Source organism: Staurois parvus, unplaced genomic scaffold (assembly GCF_062004578.1).
Source record: "Staurois parvus isolate SC_StPar_1 unplaced genomic scaffold, SC_StPar_1.0 ptg000361l, whole genome shotgun sequence".
NCBI classification, from domain to species: Eukaryota; Metazoa; Chordata; class Amphibia; order Anura; family Ranidae; genus Staurois; species Staurois parvus.
In genome coordinates, this window is record NW_028318157.1 from 16,700,705 (window position 1) to 16,718,135 (window position 17,431).

Consider the following 17,431-nt stretch of genomic DNA (forward strand, 5'->3'; position numbering starts at 1 on the left):
TTATGTCTGGAATAGTGGACAGAGCTTTTTCAGGGGAGTGTAATGGTGCTGGAGTTTCATTGTCTGCTCTCTATGCTGTGTACATTCCAGGTGTAGGAAACAGTCAGACTATTTCAGTTGTTGGACTCTGAATTAGGGGGGGTGATCTCTGCACCTAGACATGTTTGGTCAGATCTGACTATGATAGGGCACCCAGGACGTAGAACTGACATTCCACCTCAACAGGAAAGTGTCATGGTTTGTAGCATCAGCGAGGGAACCCTTGGTGGATTCGATGGATGCTCTGGTTACAATGGATTCATTATCGTCTCATTTATGTGTTTCCTCCTCTCAGGCATCTCCTTTGGTTGCTGCACAGCATAGAGGCTAAAGAGATTCTGTTCATTCTCATGGCTCTGGATTGGCCGTTTGACCCTGGTATGCTGAGGTGATGCGGCTGGTTGCGGATGTTTCCTGGCGGCTGCCTCTTCCACCCTGGATTATCGTCTCTGGTTTTGACAGCCTGGTGTTTGAAAACTGAGTTATAAGAGACAGGGGGTTGTCAGGCTAGGTTATCCCTACCATGGTAAAGGCACATAAGTCTACCTCTCAAAAGATTTATCATCACACTTGGAAGGCTTATGTCTTGTGGTGGGAGGCTACAAGTGTCCACCATGTTCCTTCTTGGTGGCTTGGATTTTGGGCTTTTCGCCAATGAGGTGTTGACCACAAGTTTGCCTAGAATACCATTAAGGGTAGGTCTCTGACCTTGTTTTGTTTCTAATATCCCTTGGCCATGCACTCCTTAATTTGTACCTTTTATCTCAGGGGTTCAATATGTGTCACCCTCTATGTGTGCTCTCCATAGCCACAGTGGGACCTGAGCCTGGTTCTTTCGGTTCTTCAGAAGCCTCCTTTTGAGAATAATAAAGAAATTCCCCTTGCTTACACTCTCTCATAAAGTTGCTTTTTGATTGTAGTCATTACGCACGCCACATGTCAGAGCTAGAGGCCTTGTCCTGTGGGTCTCCCTATTTGGTTTTACACAGAGATAAGATGGTTCTTTGTCCACCCTCTTTTCTTTCCAAAAGTGGCATCTTATTTTCATCTGAATGAGGACATGGTCCTACTTTCTCTGTTTCCACATCCTTTATACCATAAGGAGGCAGCTCGGCACTCCTTGGACATTGTCCAGGTGGTCCTGTGTACCGGTCAGCTACAGCTTCCTTCCAGAGGTTGGATTCTCTTTTTGTGATTACTTACAATAGACCAAAAGGTCTGGCGGCCTTCACTGCCATCATTCATCTATAAATCAGGCAGACGGTGGTTCAGGCTTATGCCATTAAGGGTCAGGCATACAAATTAGTGCCTCTTGGGCTTTCGACATCAGGCGTCTGTGTCTCAAGTTTGCAAGGTAGCTATATGGTCGTCTATGAATACCTTTAACAGGGTTTCACAGTTGATGTTTTTGCATCTTCAGATGTTTTTTTTTTTTTCTTTTGATGGTTGCCTGTTTACCTTTTTTGCACCTGTTTTGTTTCCCAACTCTCATTGAGGTACTGCTTTGGGATGCCCCTATGGACAAGAATTAAGAAAAGCTGTGTCTGTCAATGAATGTTTGAGAAAACAAGGTTTTTTTCTTACTCACTGTAAAATCCCCTTCTCCGAGTTCATTGACAGACACAGTGCCCACCCCAGCTTTTGATCTTTTTTTCTTGTACTGCTTTGTGACTAACTGGTTTGCCTGTAGCATAGCGGGGTTTTATACCAGCTACGACTGCCCATAGGCAGTGCTGTGTTTTTTCTTTTGGGGGGGGTTTGCCTACTGTCCTATTACTGTGGGTGGCGCTATATAAACCCTGTGGTCAAGAAGGAAGAGAAGCTGTATCCATCAATGAACTTCGAGAAAGGGATTTTACTGTAACAAGAAAATCCAATTTTTACAATGTATGCCATGCATGCACAAGCCCTTACCAAAACTACATAATATGAGGACATACCTAAACTAGTGATTCAGTCTGTATTCAGTCAGCAGGACTTTGCATTACGTAGTGTCTGCTAGACCTTAAGGATATTGTAGGATCAGATAGAAAAGTGTGTGGTGAGCTTTAATCATGCTGACTTTGTGCTTATGTGAACAAGTTGAACATTACTTCCTGTTAGTCATGGTGATTGTGGATTTTTTTTTTGCCAGATATAGTTCTACTTTGTATATAATGTTTTACGTCAAAGCTAATACATATTTACAATGTTGTACTATGCTCATATTTTACCTACTCGGAGATTTGGAGTCTGCTGTGTTTTGCTCAGTGTTTTGCTTGTGTAATATCTTTTTAACAAAGAACATTTTGTGCTTTTCTTCTTAGGCAATTGTTGATACACCAACAAGCCCAGTAACAAGTGGCCTTCCTCTTTTTTTTGTTATCACAGTAACAGCTATCAAACAGGTAATGAACTCAAACACAGGCCTCGGTTATGTCTGTTTCATCTTGGTTGTTTTGCAGAATTATGGAGGATCTTGGGGGAGTTTCTTCACTGATGGTGTTCAAAGGGAAAAGTGGGATTTGAATGAGTAGCCTGTACAATCATTGGGTGTCTTTTGCTGCAGCTGCTGAAATAACATTTGAGTGTAGTAGTAGCCAATGTGGTGCATTAGTAACTTCTTGATCTCCGTGTTGTTGCTTGGATCTGCAGAGATGTAATAACCTAACGAGTTTTAGGCATAAACAGTAATAATAATATGTTTCAATTATTGGGCTTTGGAGCAATTGCTGCTTAAATAAAATCTGCAATGTGCTGGCAACTCTGAACAGTGAAGTCACTCTTAGGGATGACTGATTGTTGCATCAAAGGAGTGACCAAACAGAATTACATTGTGGGAAGTAGAAGAGTTCACATATAAATATTTCAATGCTATGTTTTTAGCGGTTGGCTGTGGTTCTTCTTTTTAAAGCCATTTAGACTGGATCAACTCTCTTCTTATTCTACATTTAATACTCCTTTTTCCAACAGTGTTTTTTTATTCTTATTTTTGTTTTGGTTTTTTTTTACTTTTTTGTGTTGCTCTGACCACAGTGACTAAGATTTTCTTAGTAGAAAGAAACATCTTTGTATAACTCCAGAAAGTGGATCCAACACCTAATGCCTAAAATATATGTTAGGATGACAGTACTACATCTGAGCACCACAAACCAAAAACACTAATTCATTTTTAATATTCAAAGCAAACTTGCCCATCCATCCATGTCTCCCTTGCTTTATTTTGTTGAGAAATTACTTTGAAAAACACACCCTAACATTTCTGGCCATGGCCATCTTGAGTAATGGCAGATGATTCTTGTAGCATTTACTCCCTGGAATCCATGTGCACTTAGCTCAGGCATGCAAGCAGGAGGGTGTGTTTTAGCTGAGAAATCCTCTCCTGGACCCCTAGGATGTATGACATAATTAACTTAGGCACGGAGGCTAGGAAGTAACTGAAGAAATGTAAAAAAAAGTTTAAAACAAATAAATATGATATATTTACCTGTCTATTTTTATTAATGCTTGCAGCATAAGGATTAAAAATAGTCAATGTTGACTTGGAGAGTGAAGTTCTGCTTTATTTCAGTCCACTTCTTTGAAGCAGCCAAAGCAACAAATATATCATGCCTCATAGTGAAAAGGCATGGGACACAGCACACTGGGGACAGCCACACCGATCGATGAATGAATGAGAAGTGGCTTCAGTCTGTCTCTTCCCAGGCCACGCCACTGACCTGTTTTGCCCCACCAACAGGGATTAAAGGTAGAGGTGCAACATAACTATCGGGGTTTTATGCATCATTAGCTGCCGTTGACAAACTGAACATTATACTAATAAACAACAGCTGGGCAAAAAGTTAAAGATAGGAAAATAAGGCAACACTGAGAGCAGTGTCTGCTTGTCCAATATTTCTTCAAACAGAGACACATGTGCAATGTAAATACAGACATACGAATGGACAATTCCAGCTGTATCATAATATCTGAAGCTCTAATAATTGCACGTGAAAAAAGTCCAACTTTACATGAAATGAACTTATAAATAAGAAAATACTTGGAAAAATAGTTTGTTTTGAAAGGGTTCATGCAGCACATGTGCCTCAGATTGAAGCAATGTTGGACAAGCAAACATTGCTTTCAGTCTTGCACTTCCACCTCTGCTGTGTTGCACTTCCACCTCTACCATTGAGCCCTGTGGTTGTGGCAAAACACATCAGAGGAGAGTGACCTGGGAGGAAAAAGGCCAAATTCACTTTTCATTCATTGATTCATCAATGCAACTGGCCTTTGTGTTTGGTGTCCCATTCCTTTTCACTATGATGCCTTGCTTAAAGCAAACTGAAATGAGCTTCTGGGGGAACCCGGCACCCGTTATCACCATGAAACACCAAATGTATTTACATTAATGCTTTGCTGCTGCATTTTTACTGTCACTTTCATGGTTTTTATTGAAATAAATGGAACAAAAGTGTATTGTGTGTGTTTATAAAACAGAAGAAAAAAATGTGATATTGTTGTGCATAAACCTTATGTAAGCCCATGGAAAGCAGCAATAATATGCATTGCAGTAAGCACATAGATGTGTGAGGGTTTGTTTGTGCTGTTTCAGTGAAATATATACAAATGTTGGTGTTATAGATACTTCAGATGTTTGGATTAAATATGGTTGTCAAGATGTGGCTTTTGATCCATGCAAAACATATTTATTTTTCTGACAGGGCTATGAAGACTGGTTACGACATCGAGCTGACAATGAGGTTAATAAGAGCACAGTGTACATCATTGAGAACTGTAAGCGTGTCAAGAAAGAGAGTGAAAAAATCAAGGTAAATGACTAACGTACCTGTAAACCATAAGTGATGGTAGCACTAATTCTTTCAGCTTTGCTAGAAGCAGTCTCTAATTTCTTTTTTTTCTTGTGATCGAAAATGAAGAGGTTACTAAAGCTACAAAAATTCTCGTATGACAGAACACAGCTTCAGAAGTGATGTCATGTAATTGTATTGTAATGCATTCTTTCATTTCTGAGCATACGTGGCCTTGGTCTTCCAAGTTTTTTTTCGGACGAATAATGTACTGATTGAAAGAAAATCGTTAGTTCTGGTAATGTACTAGAAAAACATGTTTGTCCCTTCAGATTATTTCGCCTGAATGATCAGATTATCGTACGATCACTTTGAAAGCGATATTTTTGGATTGTGTAAAGGCTTTGTTTAGGGTGGCTCCATTCTGTAGAGGAGCAACAGGGACACCTCTGGACAGCAGCATTGTTAATCTGGAGGGAGGGTAGTGTTGGATTCCACCACACCTACCACACTGGTAGGCTGTAATACAATACATTCTTGTGTTTTGGGTTTAATACCTCTTTAAGCTACGCCAGGCATCGGGGATGTCTACAGACTGCACAAACATGGATGCTTACGCAGTGATCATGCAGTGTTTGGTTGATAAACCACATAGGTATGTCTGACTTTCATCCTGAATGTCTATTTGCAGAAGTGTGCAAACGAGTGCATATGAGGGACGGACACATCTTATATCTGAAGGCTTCTGTGTTTCCTCCCAACTGTTCTGCATTAGGCCACCCCATTTCCTAAAATCCCATAGTAACCGCTAGTCTCCCATATGGAAGAAAAATATATTTTAAATATATTTGACAAATATTATTCCCAAATATATTGCCATATATTTGAATACTACAATTTTGGCCATATTCAATATATTTCAATAAATAAACACACACACACACACAGTATGTTGAAATGCGTTTGTATTACAAGATATATGAAAAATATTTTTAAAAATACATTTCAAATATGTTGCATGTCTTTAAAATACAAATCTACATTTTTGGAATGAATTTACAAATATATGTAAAAATATATGTTAAAATTACTTTGTGTGTGTATATGTATATATGTGTGTGTGTGTGTGTGTGTGTGTGTGTGTGTGTGTGTATATATATATATATATATATATATATATATATATATATTTATATATATATATATATATATATATATATATATTTTATTGAAATATATTGAATATGGCCAAAATTGTAGTACTTCAAATATATTATTCTTCCATGTGGGATTGTAAGAGAGCTGGAGATACTCCACCCCACCCAAAGCTTCCCTATGACGTGAAGAAACTTGCACAATAAATAATCATTTGATAAGCTCAAGGAGTCTCATTTTAAAAGGTGCGCTTCAGTGAGTATATCTATTTAAAAAAAGAAAAGAAAAATCCTATAATTTAGATATGGTATCTTACTTGGTTTATGTTACACTGTAGCTGTACAGTAAAACTGCTCTCATATGACTGTTTTTTCACTAGTAGGCATGTGTTTTTCCAATTCTTTGAGTTCCTCGATGTGCGGTTCCTATAAACTAACAATTTAAGCTTCACAGAAAGTTGCATTCTTAACAGAGTATGACAGTGTAGTTTGTTCTCCCTCATTAACTGATGTGAACAGACCATAGCTGCTTCTGTAATGTGTGACTTCTTTATACTGTGACCTTTAGATTATCGTATACTAGCAAAAGATGCTTGTTTCTAATCTGTAATGAAAGCTACCATTTACCAACAGAAAAAACAGGCTAAGAACATTCGACCACCAGGGAAAATAATGATGGAGACCTCTGCAGTGTGTACATCTATGGAGATTTCCTGTGCGAACAGCCGAAATAATGGGTGTTCAGCCCAGCAAATCTTCAGCTGTAGTGTGTTTTTGTCACTGGTGTAATATATCACCACTGCTAAATGTGACAGCTTCCTCCTGATTGTTAGGGAGCTGGCACCTGCCTGTGTCCTAACAACCAGTAACTTATTCCTGCCTGGCACATTTAACTGTCAGCCAAGGGTTGCCAACTGACAGGTTACTGTAAACAAAAATTATGGATAGTGTAGTATTTGTATTTCTGTTCACTGAGTCCTGAAACAGCTCAACCATGCAACACAACCCTGTCTGTCAATGGAGGAGAACTTATTTCTATCTGTTGCATTTAAGAAACACTTACTGTTCTTGTCCCTCCACCACTGTGTGACTGGACATTGATGCACTTGTCTCTCTGTCACTCTGCTCTCTTCTGCTGCCAGCATGCTTTTTGCACTGCAGAACAATTATCTCCTTCTATTGCTTCTCCTTCCTCCAGTTTAAGCTCTGCTGTACAGTAAATTGCAAGAGGCTGATGCTGAGATAAGTTGAGGTTCTTGCATTGTTTGCAACTAAAATAAATATATAAAATGTGAATATTTAATAAAAAATACAAAGTGCTGCGTAAATTGACAACACTATGTAAGTAGCTGAAATAAAAAATTTAATACAGCTCTGTATTTATTACCACCGTGTAAAATGATGTATTTTATATCTGTCTGGAGTCTGACCTAAATCTTTAAAGGGTGAGTCCACTCTGTACTGATAATACATCAGTGTTGGGTTGATGTTATTGTGCTTAGTCACTTGCCACCCTCTCATAGTTCTCGCAAACGTCACCATCAAATTCTCTGTACATCAGTTTTAACTGAATGAAGTTACATCTACTTTAGTCAATGATTCTGTGCAACAACCTTTGATTTTCTACAACGCTAAACTTGAATGTTCCTTTTTTTTCTTTTAAAGGTTGGAGATGTAGTAGAAGTGAGAGACGATGAAACGTTCCCTTGTGATCTCATCTTGCTGTCCTCCAGCTGTAGTGATGGCACCTGTACTGTTACTACAGCCAGTCTGGATGGAGAGTCCAACTTCAAGGTGGTAATTTAGTATAATTTTCATATTCATTTCTAGTACATGTCATATATTAATTCAAAGCCAAATTATTTTTGTATCTTCAGTGTGTTGTAGATGCAGAAACAACTGTTCTAATGTTTTTACTTCCACTGTTGGTTTTTCAAACTTGTCTTTATGAAGGTCATAATTAAAGAATTCCTAAATCATGAATGAACAGTTTTGACTGGTTTAGCTCCATGTCTTGCTAATGGAGCCCTGTTACCTTTCTGTACAAACAGACACAGACATACATGCACTCTCTCTTGGTGTTTCCAGGAATTCTGTCACTGTACTTGGCAAGTATGTCCAGGTGGAACAGTAACATGCACGTAGTCAAATCATGTACAAACAGAGGAGTCACAATGCATTAGTATTGGCAAGCATAGACAATTCAAGACTAATATAACATTGCTGATAGTAGGCCACTTAGAAGCTTGTACAACCAAGTCAATGATCCTGCCTCAGTAATGTCTACCTTGCATCTCCAGAGCAGCTTGCAGGACTTTTAGCTTCCAACTTAGCTGGGAAACTCTAGAACTACATGGTACCTGTGCTTTGGGCATTACAGCTCATTTGTTACTGGTGGTTAACAAGCATGTAGTAGATGTCCAGATCACTTCTGTATATAGGTGTGGAGATATTTGTCTGTCCTTAAGTCGCTGAAATGCAGAGTCCTGCTGTAAAATTCACCAGACAATAACAACACCTTGTGTACAAATATTTGATCCTTGAAGAGTGAAGCCTTGCTGGTTTGTTAGGGAGTGTCATGGCCTCTTAAGGTGGTTAGAAATGGCCAGTTTTGCTAACAGTATCTTAATCTGGACCATGGTTTGTGATTTTCAGGAAAGCTATTCTTCAAAAGATCCGTATCAACTGCACTGCTTTAAGCCCCATACACACAGGCCAAATATCAGGTGGTATCAATAGACAAACAATGACTGACATTCGGCCCGTATGTGCGGCAGCATATCTGACAAGTCAGCTGAACGACAGGCTTCTGTCGAAGGGGCATGACCAAAAAAGGTCTTCTGATCAGCATCCGATCAGCGCTCTCAGCCAATGGCTGAGAGGGCTGACCTGTGTGTTCTGGCAGGGAGGCTGTCGTCCTATCAGAACAGAATAGCTCAGCGGGGAGATCACTGTACTAATATCGGATTGTTAGTACAGGATCTCCTCCTGAACTCTTCAGTTTTTTTTTGTTCAGCCTGCTGGGTTGAAAAAAAAGTAAATTGATAGTGTGTACTAGGCTTTACCCTTAGAAGGAAACCATGATGTTTCTCACTTTGTTCACTAATCTCCACTATGACAGTTAAAGGATAAGTTCACCTTTTTAAACAAAAGTCATAAATGCTCATTTTTTTTTTTGCAACCATGGGTGCAGGAAAGAAAATCTCTCAATTCCCCGATCAACACAGTCAATGTCTATGGGGGAATCCCTCCCTCAGAGCTATTGTGTTCTCCCAGCAGTGGGGGAGCTGGGAAAGCTGTCCCTGCCAATAACTGCATGTAAAATCCAACATGCTGGTTGTACCCAAGTCATACAAAAATCGACTTGGGTACAATCAACCTGTCCATAGATGGTTTGAATCTTGGCCGATCCCTGCTGAACTGGAAGAGATTCAAACCATCTATGACCACTTACATCTGTATTTCAAATGTAGCAGTTAGTGTGTTGAGCCGAACAATTTAGCGCTGACAGCGGTGCTTACTATGATCAACTTTTATTTATGTAAAACCTTTTTCCCAATAGAAAAAAAGAACTGTTGCTTTAACTGCAGTGGGAGCTGGAGTTTGACTTCAGTTTCTTGGTGCATCTAACGCTCCCCTCTCCCAAACTGACAGTGCTGCAGTCCAAAGGTGCCTCTGTGCTCCTTCATTCAGTGTGTAGGCCATCTAATACAGGAGGTGCATTACTGGCCAGACAGCCAGGTAAAAACAGAAGGGGAAAAGCCTTAGAAGTAAAAACTAATATAGCCATCACATCTAAGGTTTGGTAAGCTGCAATATGTTACATTTTTGGGTTTAATACTGCTTCAGCTTCATTATTTTATCTGGCACAGGGGTTGGTTTACTAAAGGCAGTGAGACTGTGCACTTTGCAAGTGCAGTTGCACTCCTTTTCCCAAGAGCTTGGTAAATGTGGTGAAGCTCTGCTGATGTTCCACCATCCAGTCATATGCAAGCAAAACTGATGTTTTTTATTATCCTTGCTCCTGATTGGGTATTCTTCACAAAGTGAAGCTTCACCACCTTCCATAATCTCTGAAGAAAATGAGTGCAAATGCACTTGCAAAATGTATAGTCTATTTGCCTTTAGTAAATGAACCCCTCAGTGTCTTGGTGCTGTTTCCCCCATGCCATATTCTGTCTCATGCATATGTCATCCCTCTGCCTTTTTAAAATCACAGATTAAATGCTAAATATCCAAGTGTTATGTGATGGATTTCCACACAGGATTCAGCTTTTAGCACCTGCAACCCAGATGTGACCAGGTGTAATGTTTGTTCCCGGCAGCCTCCTAGCTTTAATCCTAGCTCCAAAATATCCCATTTTTGGCATGCATAAATAAGTTGGACTTTTAACAATGTATTTTTTATCATGGAAGCATTATTTATCACATGGCAGTAGCAATTAAAATGTTGGATATTGTAACTCTATCCACAAATGGTACCCTCTGAAAGAACATGGCTTTACTAAAATACCGGATGATTGGCAGGATCTCAAAGAAATCCTCTGTTATGACCACTTATACTATTATTTATTAATCATTCTTGGTTTATTTCATGTTCTCTTAGTCTTTTAACTTCAGTGCACCACGGCTGACGAACAATAATGTTCTATATTAATATGAAGCATGTAATTTGATCTTGGGTTCTACAATAAAATGTAATATGCAATATGGTTGTCTGTAGTGCGTTCTGAAATTAGTATTAACTAAAAGGACACTTTTAAAGGATAACTGCACTTTTAAAATACATTAGCTTGTTTAATACATGACTTCAAGTGGCAAAATGCTACTTTTGCAAAAGAACCATTACAATACTCAGCCATCCATTTTTCTGCTTTTGAGAGCTGTGATTGCTCTCTTAGGCTAGTGTGTATATATTGCTTTTTTAGCATTTACCCGATGTAAGGAGCAGCATGTCTAAGAAACGAACAAGTAATGCATATGCTTCACAAACCTTGGATGAACTAATTACTCTAAAAGGTTCTATTGTGGCACATTTCTTTGTTATCCGTGTTTTATATCTGTTTGTATGATGGTACACTCTTTATTTGTACTATCCGTACTACTTGTTTTTGTAAAACTACTTGATAAAAAATCATTGGAAACTAAAAGGTCCTATTGGGGTTTTCTAGGTGATTGGATATAAAATATGTAGTAGTCAAATGTAAAACTTTATCTGTCAGTTTCATGTGTAATTTTTAGCTCTGTAACAGAGGATCATGCACTTTTTTGGTAACCCTATTGCTCGTTGGTCTTTATCATTTTGGTGCCGGGGTTACTTAAAGGCGAAGTCCACCTTTTGCCACAAAATATTAAATGCACATATATTTAGAGAAAAAAATTAGCATTTATTTTTTTTTTGCAAATGAGCCAGCAAAGCAATGCAACCACAATAGGTGGATCGCGGTAGGCGCCTGTAGATTCTTCTTCCAGTTCTATGTTTGTACTAATGTGTGGGCTTTCAGTTGCTGAACTCGAGGAAGTGTCAATGGATGAGTGCGGTAATCCTCTTGCTTGTGTTCTATTGAGAAGGACAAGTCTGCCCGCCATGGTGACACAGGACTTGTAGTTTATTCATGTGCTGATCTCTGTGAATGAATGATGCAGCTGTGCAGGCAGAGCATAAACTCAAAAGTGACAGCTGCTGTGGGGAGGAAGATCCTTGCAGACTGTCCCACATTTTGGGGGTAGGAGGGTTTGCTTGGCACTGCGTTACGCCCTGAATGTGGGTGTAACATGGTCTGAAAGGTGGAGTTAGTCTTTAACATTCATACTTTTAAGTAATTCCAAATCCAGAAACAACTTTGAATGAGCCAAGGATACTGTGGGTTCTCTTCTGCTTCTGCAGAGCGTGCCTTTTGTGAAGCTCACTGGCAGTAAGCTGTATAGTGATGATATGCTGGAAAACAAAATCTTGGCAATGACAGCCATTTGGATCTCCAGACTGCATTATAAATAGCATGAAAGCCAAGTGTTAAATTTTAGCAAGTTTTCAGTGAATGATGAGGCTGCTGGTAATGGGGTTCTAAAAATAGACCTGAAAGTCAAAAGGTTTCTTGAATTCGCCATTAGAATTACTATGATTTATATCTGAAATATCTGCATTCTAACCATTTATCTTTTTACCTTAGACCTATTCTGCTGTCCGTGAGACATTCTCTTTGTGTACAGTTGAAGCTGTTGATGGTCTCACAGCCACCATTGAATGTGAACAACCCCAGCCTGACCTTTACAAGTAAGTAGCAGGGATGGCAAGTAAAGGTACCCCCCCCTCTCCCCCCCAACAAACATGACAATTTTGAACAGAGATCATGTCAAGATAGATATATGGAAGCTACTATTGCTGGTTTTCATACTTATTCTCCAACGGAAATTAAGCATAAAATATCAGAACACCTGATATGCGGGTGCTTGTTCTGGGTCAGTGACTCAGCATGAAATAATGGACAGACACGGATTATGACCCTGGAGCTTGCACTGTAACAAAAAAAAAAAGTAAACAAATGTAGTCTATCTGCATGACTAAATTTATTCCTGACATTCATCTTTGACAGCTGACTACTCTGCTTAGTAACTGTCCTAATTTCTTAATGATCCTGTAACTGATCCTGGGAAAATGCAGACCAGGTGTTCCTAAGTTCCAAGCAAAGGCTTCTCAGAATCGTATGACATGAGGTCTCAGATCTTTCCAGAATAATGAATTGGAGCTGTGTAAAGGTGAAGGTTATTTTTTTTTTTTTTAATCTTAATCATGAGTACCATAAGCCACAATGCTCAAAAGGAAGTGGACATGAGCCTCTCTTGGGCATAACTGCACGTTTCAGCACTGTCCACCATCTGTATCCCAGGAATAAAAAATTTGCAGGTGGATTATCTCAGAATGGCTGTTGAAGGCCATTTCCTACGTGGCAGGGGCCTGTCAGGTTCAGCTATCCACACTTCCTTGAAGGCTAGCATGTTTGCTTCCATCGAAATCTATCATTACACCTGTAATGTCTGTTTTGTTTGGTGGCATTCTAGACAGTACTTTGAGGAACACTTTCTGTCCTTTCTCCCATTCTTGTCTTAACCAGCACCTGGCACACGGGCCTGTTGTATTGCCTACTCCTCATTTGGACTTCTTTTGGATGTCTCTTGGTAAAGACGAAAGATTTTGTGTCCCGTACTGTACAACTAAGGAAATAAGGTTTTTATTAACTTAAAAGTAAAATGCGTTTCTTGGAGTACACTATGGGATACAGGTCCCTTCCCTCTGTTCCTATAATCTCCTTATTGCTTGCTACAGAACTGATGCTATCCGGAAGTGGGCAGGGGATGTCTTGCCATATTTTGTTTGCCAGTGTCAAATCACCCAAAGGTTGCTGCAATATAACGATTGTAAAGACTAAAGATCATGTGTCCTGTACTTTTTCCAGCATTTCAAGAAATATATCTTAAAGTGATTGTAAATGTGTTTTTTTGCAAATAACAATCATGTCATGTACAATAATCGATAAAAATGCAGCGCTTGATATTGCAGATAAAAATGACATAAATAAAAGAATGAGTAAAAGTCTTAAAGAGCACAACGTGGCAATCGTGGTTCCTTAGATGGTTGTTAAATTATCGTGACTTCCGTGGTTTGTGAGAAGTGAGTATACAATGTACTAACCAGATAGCACATGGTTATGTGCGTTGGAGTAAATAGGACCTACTCCAAAGGTACTCTGGGAACCGGAACTCTGCAAACAGGTGAGGTCGTCAGGTGGGGTTGAGTCACCAGATGTCATCAGACCAGCGCACTTTCCTCATTCCAGTATAATGTGTGATCATCACATTGGGTACATCATGCAGTATGGATTTCAGCCACCGGGAGGATCATGTACTTTAGTGTACGTCTCCTACCATGGAGCACCTCTGAAAATGAGTATGTACTCGAAACGCGTCAGTGAGACCCCCCTGTACAAGGATTTATGACCTATATGCTACCTTATTACCTCTGGATATGTCAGTTGTTTTTTCCACTTTTTTTACCTACTTGCAATTGTAACTCCTGCTGTTATAATAAATACTACACTATTGGAGTTTTCTTTCTCTGTGGGCTCATTTTTTGGAAATCGTGAGCCCCCCTTCCTTAAGGTGCTCCATGGTAGGAGTCGTACACTAAAGTACATGATCCCCCCGGTGGCTGAAACCCATACTGCATGATGTACCCAGTGTGATGATCACACATTATACTGGAATGAGGAAATCTGTGCTGGTCTGATGACATCTGGTGACTCAACCCCACCTGATGACCTCACCTGTTTGCAGAGTTCCGGTTCCCAGAGTACCATTGGAGTAGGTCATATTTACGCCAACGCACATAACCATGTGCTATCTGGTTAGTACATTGTATACTCACTTCTCACGAACCACGGAAGTCACGATAATTTAACAACCATCTAAGGAACCACGATTGCCACGTTGCACTCTTTAAGACTTTTACTCATTCTTTTATTTATGTCATTTTTATCTGCAATATCAAGCGCTGCATTTTTATCGATTATTGTACATTACATTAGAGGATTCAGGTATTTCCTTTTTTATGCTGGCAGCTGATTGTATATATTTACTCTGTTACCCAGCGCTCGTATATCCATTGTTTTATTCCAACAAACATGTCATACTTACCTGCTCTATGCAATGGTTTTGCACAAAGCAGCCCCGATCCTCCTCTTCTGGGGTCGCTCAGCGCACGTCTGACACCTCCCCTACCGTGTGCCCCCATAGCAAACTGCATGCTATGGGGCACTTGTGCAGCCTCGATCCTGAGATGCTCTGTGTGTCCATTGACACACACAGCAAAACTCTGCTCTGCCCCTGCTTTCTCTTTTTACTGGCTATGACTGAGAGCAGCAGGAGTCAATGGCTCCCGCTGCTGCTTTCATTGCCAGTGAGCAAAGTGAGAAAGGACAGAACTGCTGCATCGAGATTGGACTCAGATGAGAATGGTGGGGGCTGTAGGGGAGCTGCACACAGAAGGGTTTTCTGCTTTAATGCAGAGAATAAATAAAGGTTAAAAAAAATTCTACATTACAACTACTTTAAATCGGAACTATATTGACCTTGTTTCCAGCAATGCGATGTCCTGGAGCTCCCCGCCAGATGCTGACCTCTTCAAGCAGCCTGCTTCTAGGTAACGGGCGCTGGCCATTTTTATTGGCCGGGCCAATATGATCTCACTCCTGTGCTTGCGTGGGAGTTCAGTTGGCTTCAGCATTGCTGATTCTCTACAGTGAGCTGCGACAGGATAGACAGCCAGTCACCTTGCAGTTTTAAGCAGTGGCACGGCTTTGTGAAATACAGCTTTGTTTGAATGAAAAACCTAAGACCTGGGCATAAAGTCAGGGTTTTTGTATGCTTTTCATGTTTTAAAGGGGAATAATTGAGTTTTTAAATATTTATTTTTAAGATCTAAATAGGGAATACCTTAGAATTCACATATAGCTTGTAATTGTATCTACATGGGAGCAGCCTTTTTGAGCGTGTTATTTAACTTCTTATTGCAAATAAGACTGTGCTGTGATTGGGAACTAAAGAAAGAGCATGTGATCTAGCCTCCATAGATCAGAAGCTGGAGAACAGCAGTGTTTACATTCATTACAACGAAGAGTTCATCTACATTCAACTTAATCTGGTTTGACAATGTTGAAAAGTGCTATTAGTTCATGTCAAATGTAAATATGATAGGTCCACTTTAATCCTGTTGCCTCTGGAGGACATTTTTCATTTTGGGACATGTTAAGATCTGATTTTTGTTGAAATAATTTTATGCTCCCAAATTATGATATACTTTCTTAAACCTGAGGCCCTTTAGAATAAATTATGATGATGTTGATAAATTATCAGCAGTTTTCAATGCTGATTGCCAGTCAACTGAAGCAGAGAGAGAATTCAAACCTGGTGCTATGCATTTGGCTAAGTACATTTGTTATTTGACTGTTAAATGTTCATCATTCTAGGGTGAACTTCTGCATTAAGAGCTTGGTGTATTTCTGGCAGAGGAACTGGTATTTTTCTGTAGTTGAAGGATTCTCTAAAGTATAAAGCTTTGAAATGTGCATGTGTTGCAGAGATGTACTTTGTTTTGTCTTTTTTTTTTTTTTTTTTTTTTTTTTTTTTTTTTTTGGGGGGGGGGGTGGTTGCCTTTACATGAGTTTAAAGCTACTGTTAGCAGATCACATTTGAGTTTAAAAAGCATTTTTTACATTCTGTTTTAACCAATTCAATACCGGGCAATTTTACACTTTCCTGCCCAGGCCAGTTTTCAGGTTTCAGCGCTCTCACACTTTGACAATTGCGCGGTCATACAACGTTGTACCCAAACTAAAATTTTATCATTTTCTTCACACAACTAGAGCTTTCTTTTGGTGGTATTTAATCACCGCTGGGGTTTTTATTTTTTTGCTAAATTAACAAAAAAAAAGACCAAAAATTTTGAAAAAAACACATTTTTTTTTGTTTCTGTTATAAAAGTTTGCAAATAAATAATTGTTCTTCATAAATTTAGGCTGAGATGTATTCTGCTACATGTCTTTGGTGAAAATAACCCAAATTAGGATGTATTATTTAGTTTGTAGGAAAGTTATAGAGTTCATAAACTATGGGATAGATCTGAATATTGATCAATCCTGAAGTACTGACAGCCAATCTAATTTCTTGAGGTCCAAGAATGTCAGAATAGTACAGATATCCCCCAAATGACCCCTTTTTGCAAAGTAGACAGTCTGACGTACTTCATAAGAGGCATGGCGAGTTTTTTGAAGTTGTATTTTTTTTGTCATTTTTCGGAAAATTTTAAAAATGTAAAAAATTAGTTTCACTATTTTTTTTTTACATATTGTCACCAGTGCAGTACAGCATCATCATATAACTGACATGGCGGTGATCAGGGACACTGACTGGTGACAGTATGAAAAAAAAAATTATATATATATTTTTTTTTTTTATTAAATTTTTTTTTCTTTTTTTTTTAAGATTTTTTTTTTCATATTTCACTATGACCAAAGTAGTACAATGTTACCATAGTAACATTGTACTACTTTGGGAAAGTGATCAGTATTTTTTTTTCTTTTTTTACACAATTTGCTTATAACAAAAAATTACTTTGCTATAAGCAAGCATTTACCTGAATGACATCGATTCATTCAGGGTTTTTTTGTTTGTTTTTTTTTGTGCTTAGCTGTGATTTAGCCACAGCTAATCACATGACATGTGCATGTGATTAGCTGTGACCATTCACAGCTAGACAGTAGTACACAATGGATGGCATGAATGAAGCCATCCATTGTATACAACTGTCATGTGACCTGCTGTGATTGGTCACAGCAGGTCACATGGTACCGGCAACGGGGGCCGATACTCAGATCTGTCATCAGCCGTGTCTGAGGTACGCGGCCGGTGACAGAT

At 39.1% G+C, this 17,431-nt stretch overlaps 1 protein-coding gene across 4 annotated transcripts in view; it reads left to right on the forward strand.

The window, feature by feature from the left end:
- The window catches only part of ATP11C (ATPase phospholipid transporting 11C (ATP11C blood group)), a 146,763-nt gene that overhangs the window by 35,147 nt on the left and 94,185 nt on the right, over window positions 1–17,431 (forward strand). For all 4 annotated transcript variants that reach the window (XM_089684967.1, XM_089684966.1, XM_089684965.1 and 1 more), the window contains exons 4-7: window positions 2,346–2,426; window positions 4,722–4,829; window positions 7,628–7,756; window positions 12,133–12,236. In XM_089684967.1, coding sequence (XP_089541093.1) covers window positions 2,346–2,426; window positions 4,722–4,829; window positions 7,628–7,756; window positions 12,133–12,236 — 422 coding nt within the window. The remainder of the gene's footprint in view (window positions 1–2,345; window positions 2,427–4,721; window positions 4,830–7,627; window positions 7,757–12,132; window positions 12,237–17,431) is intronic.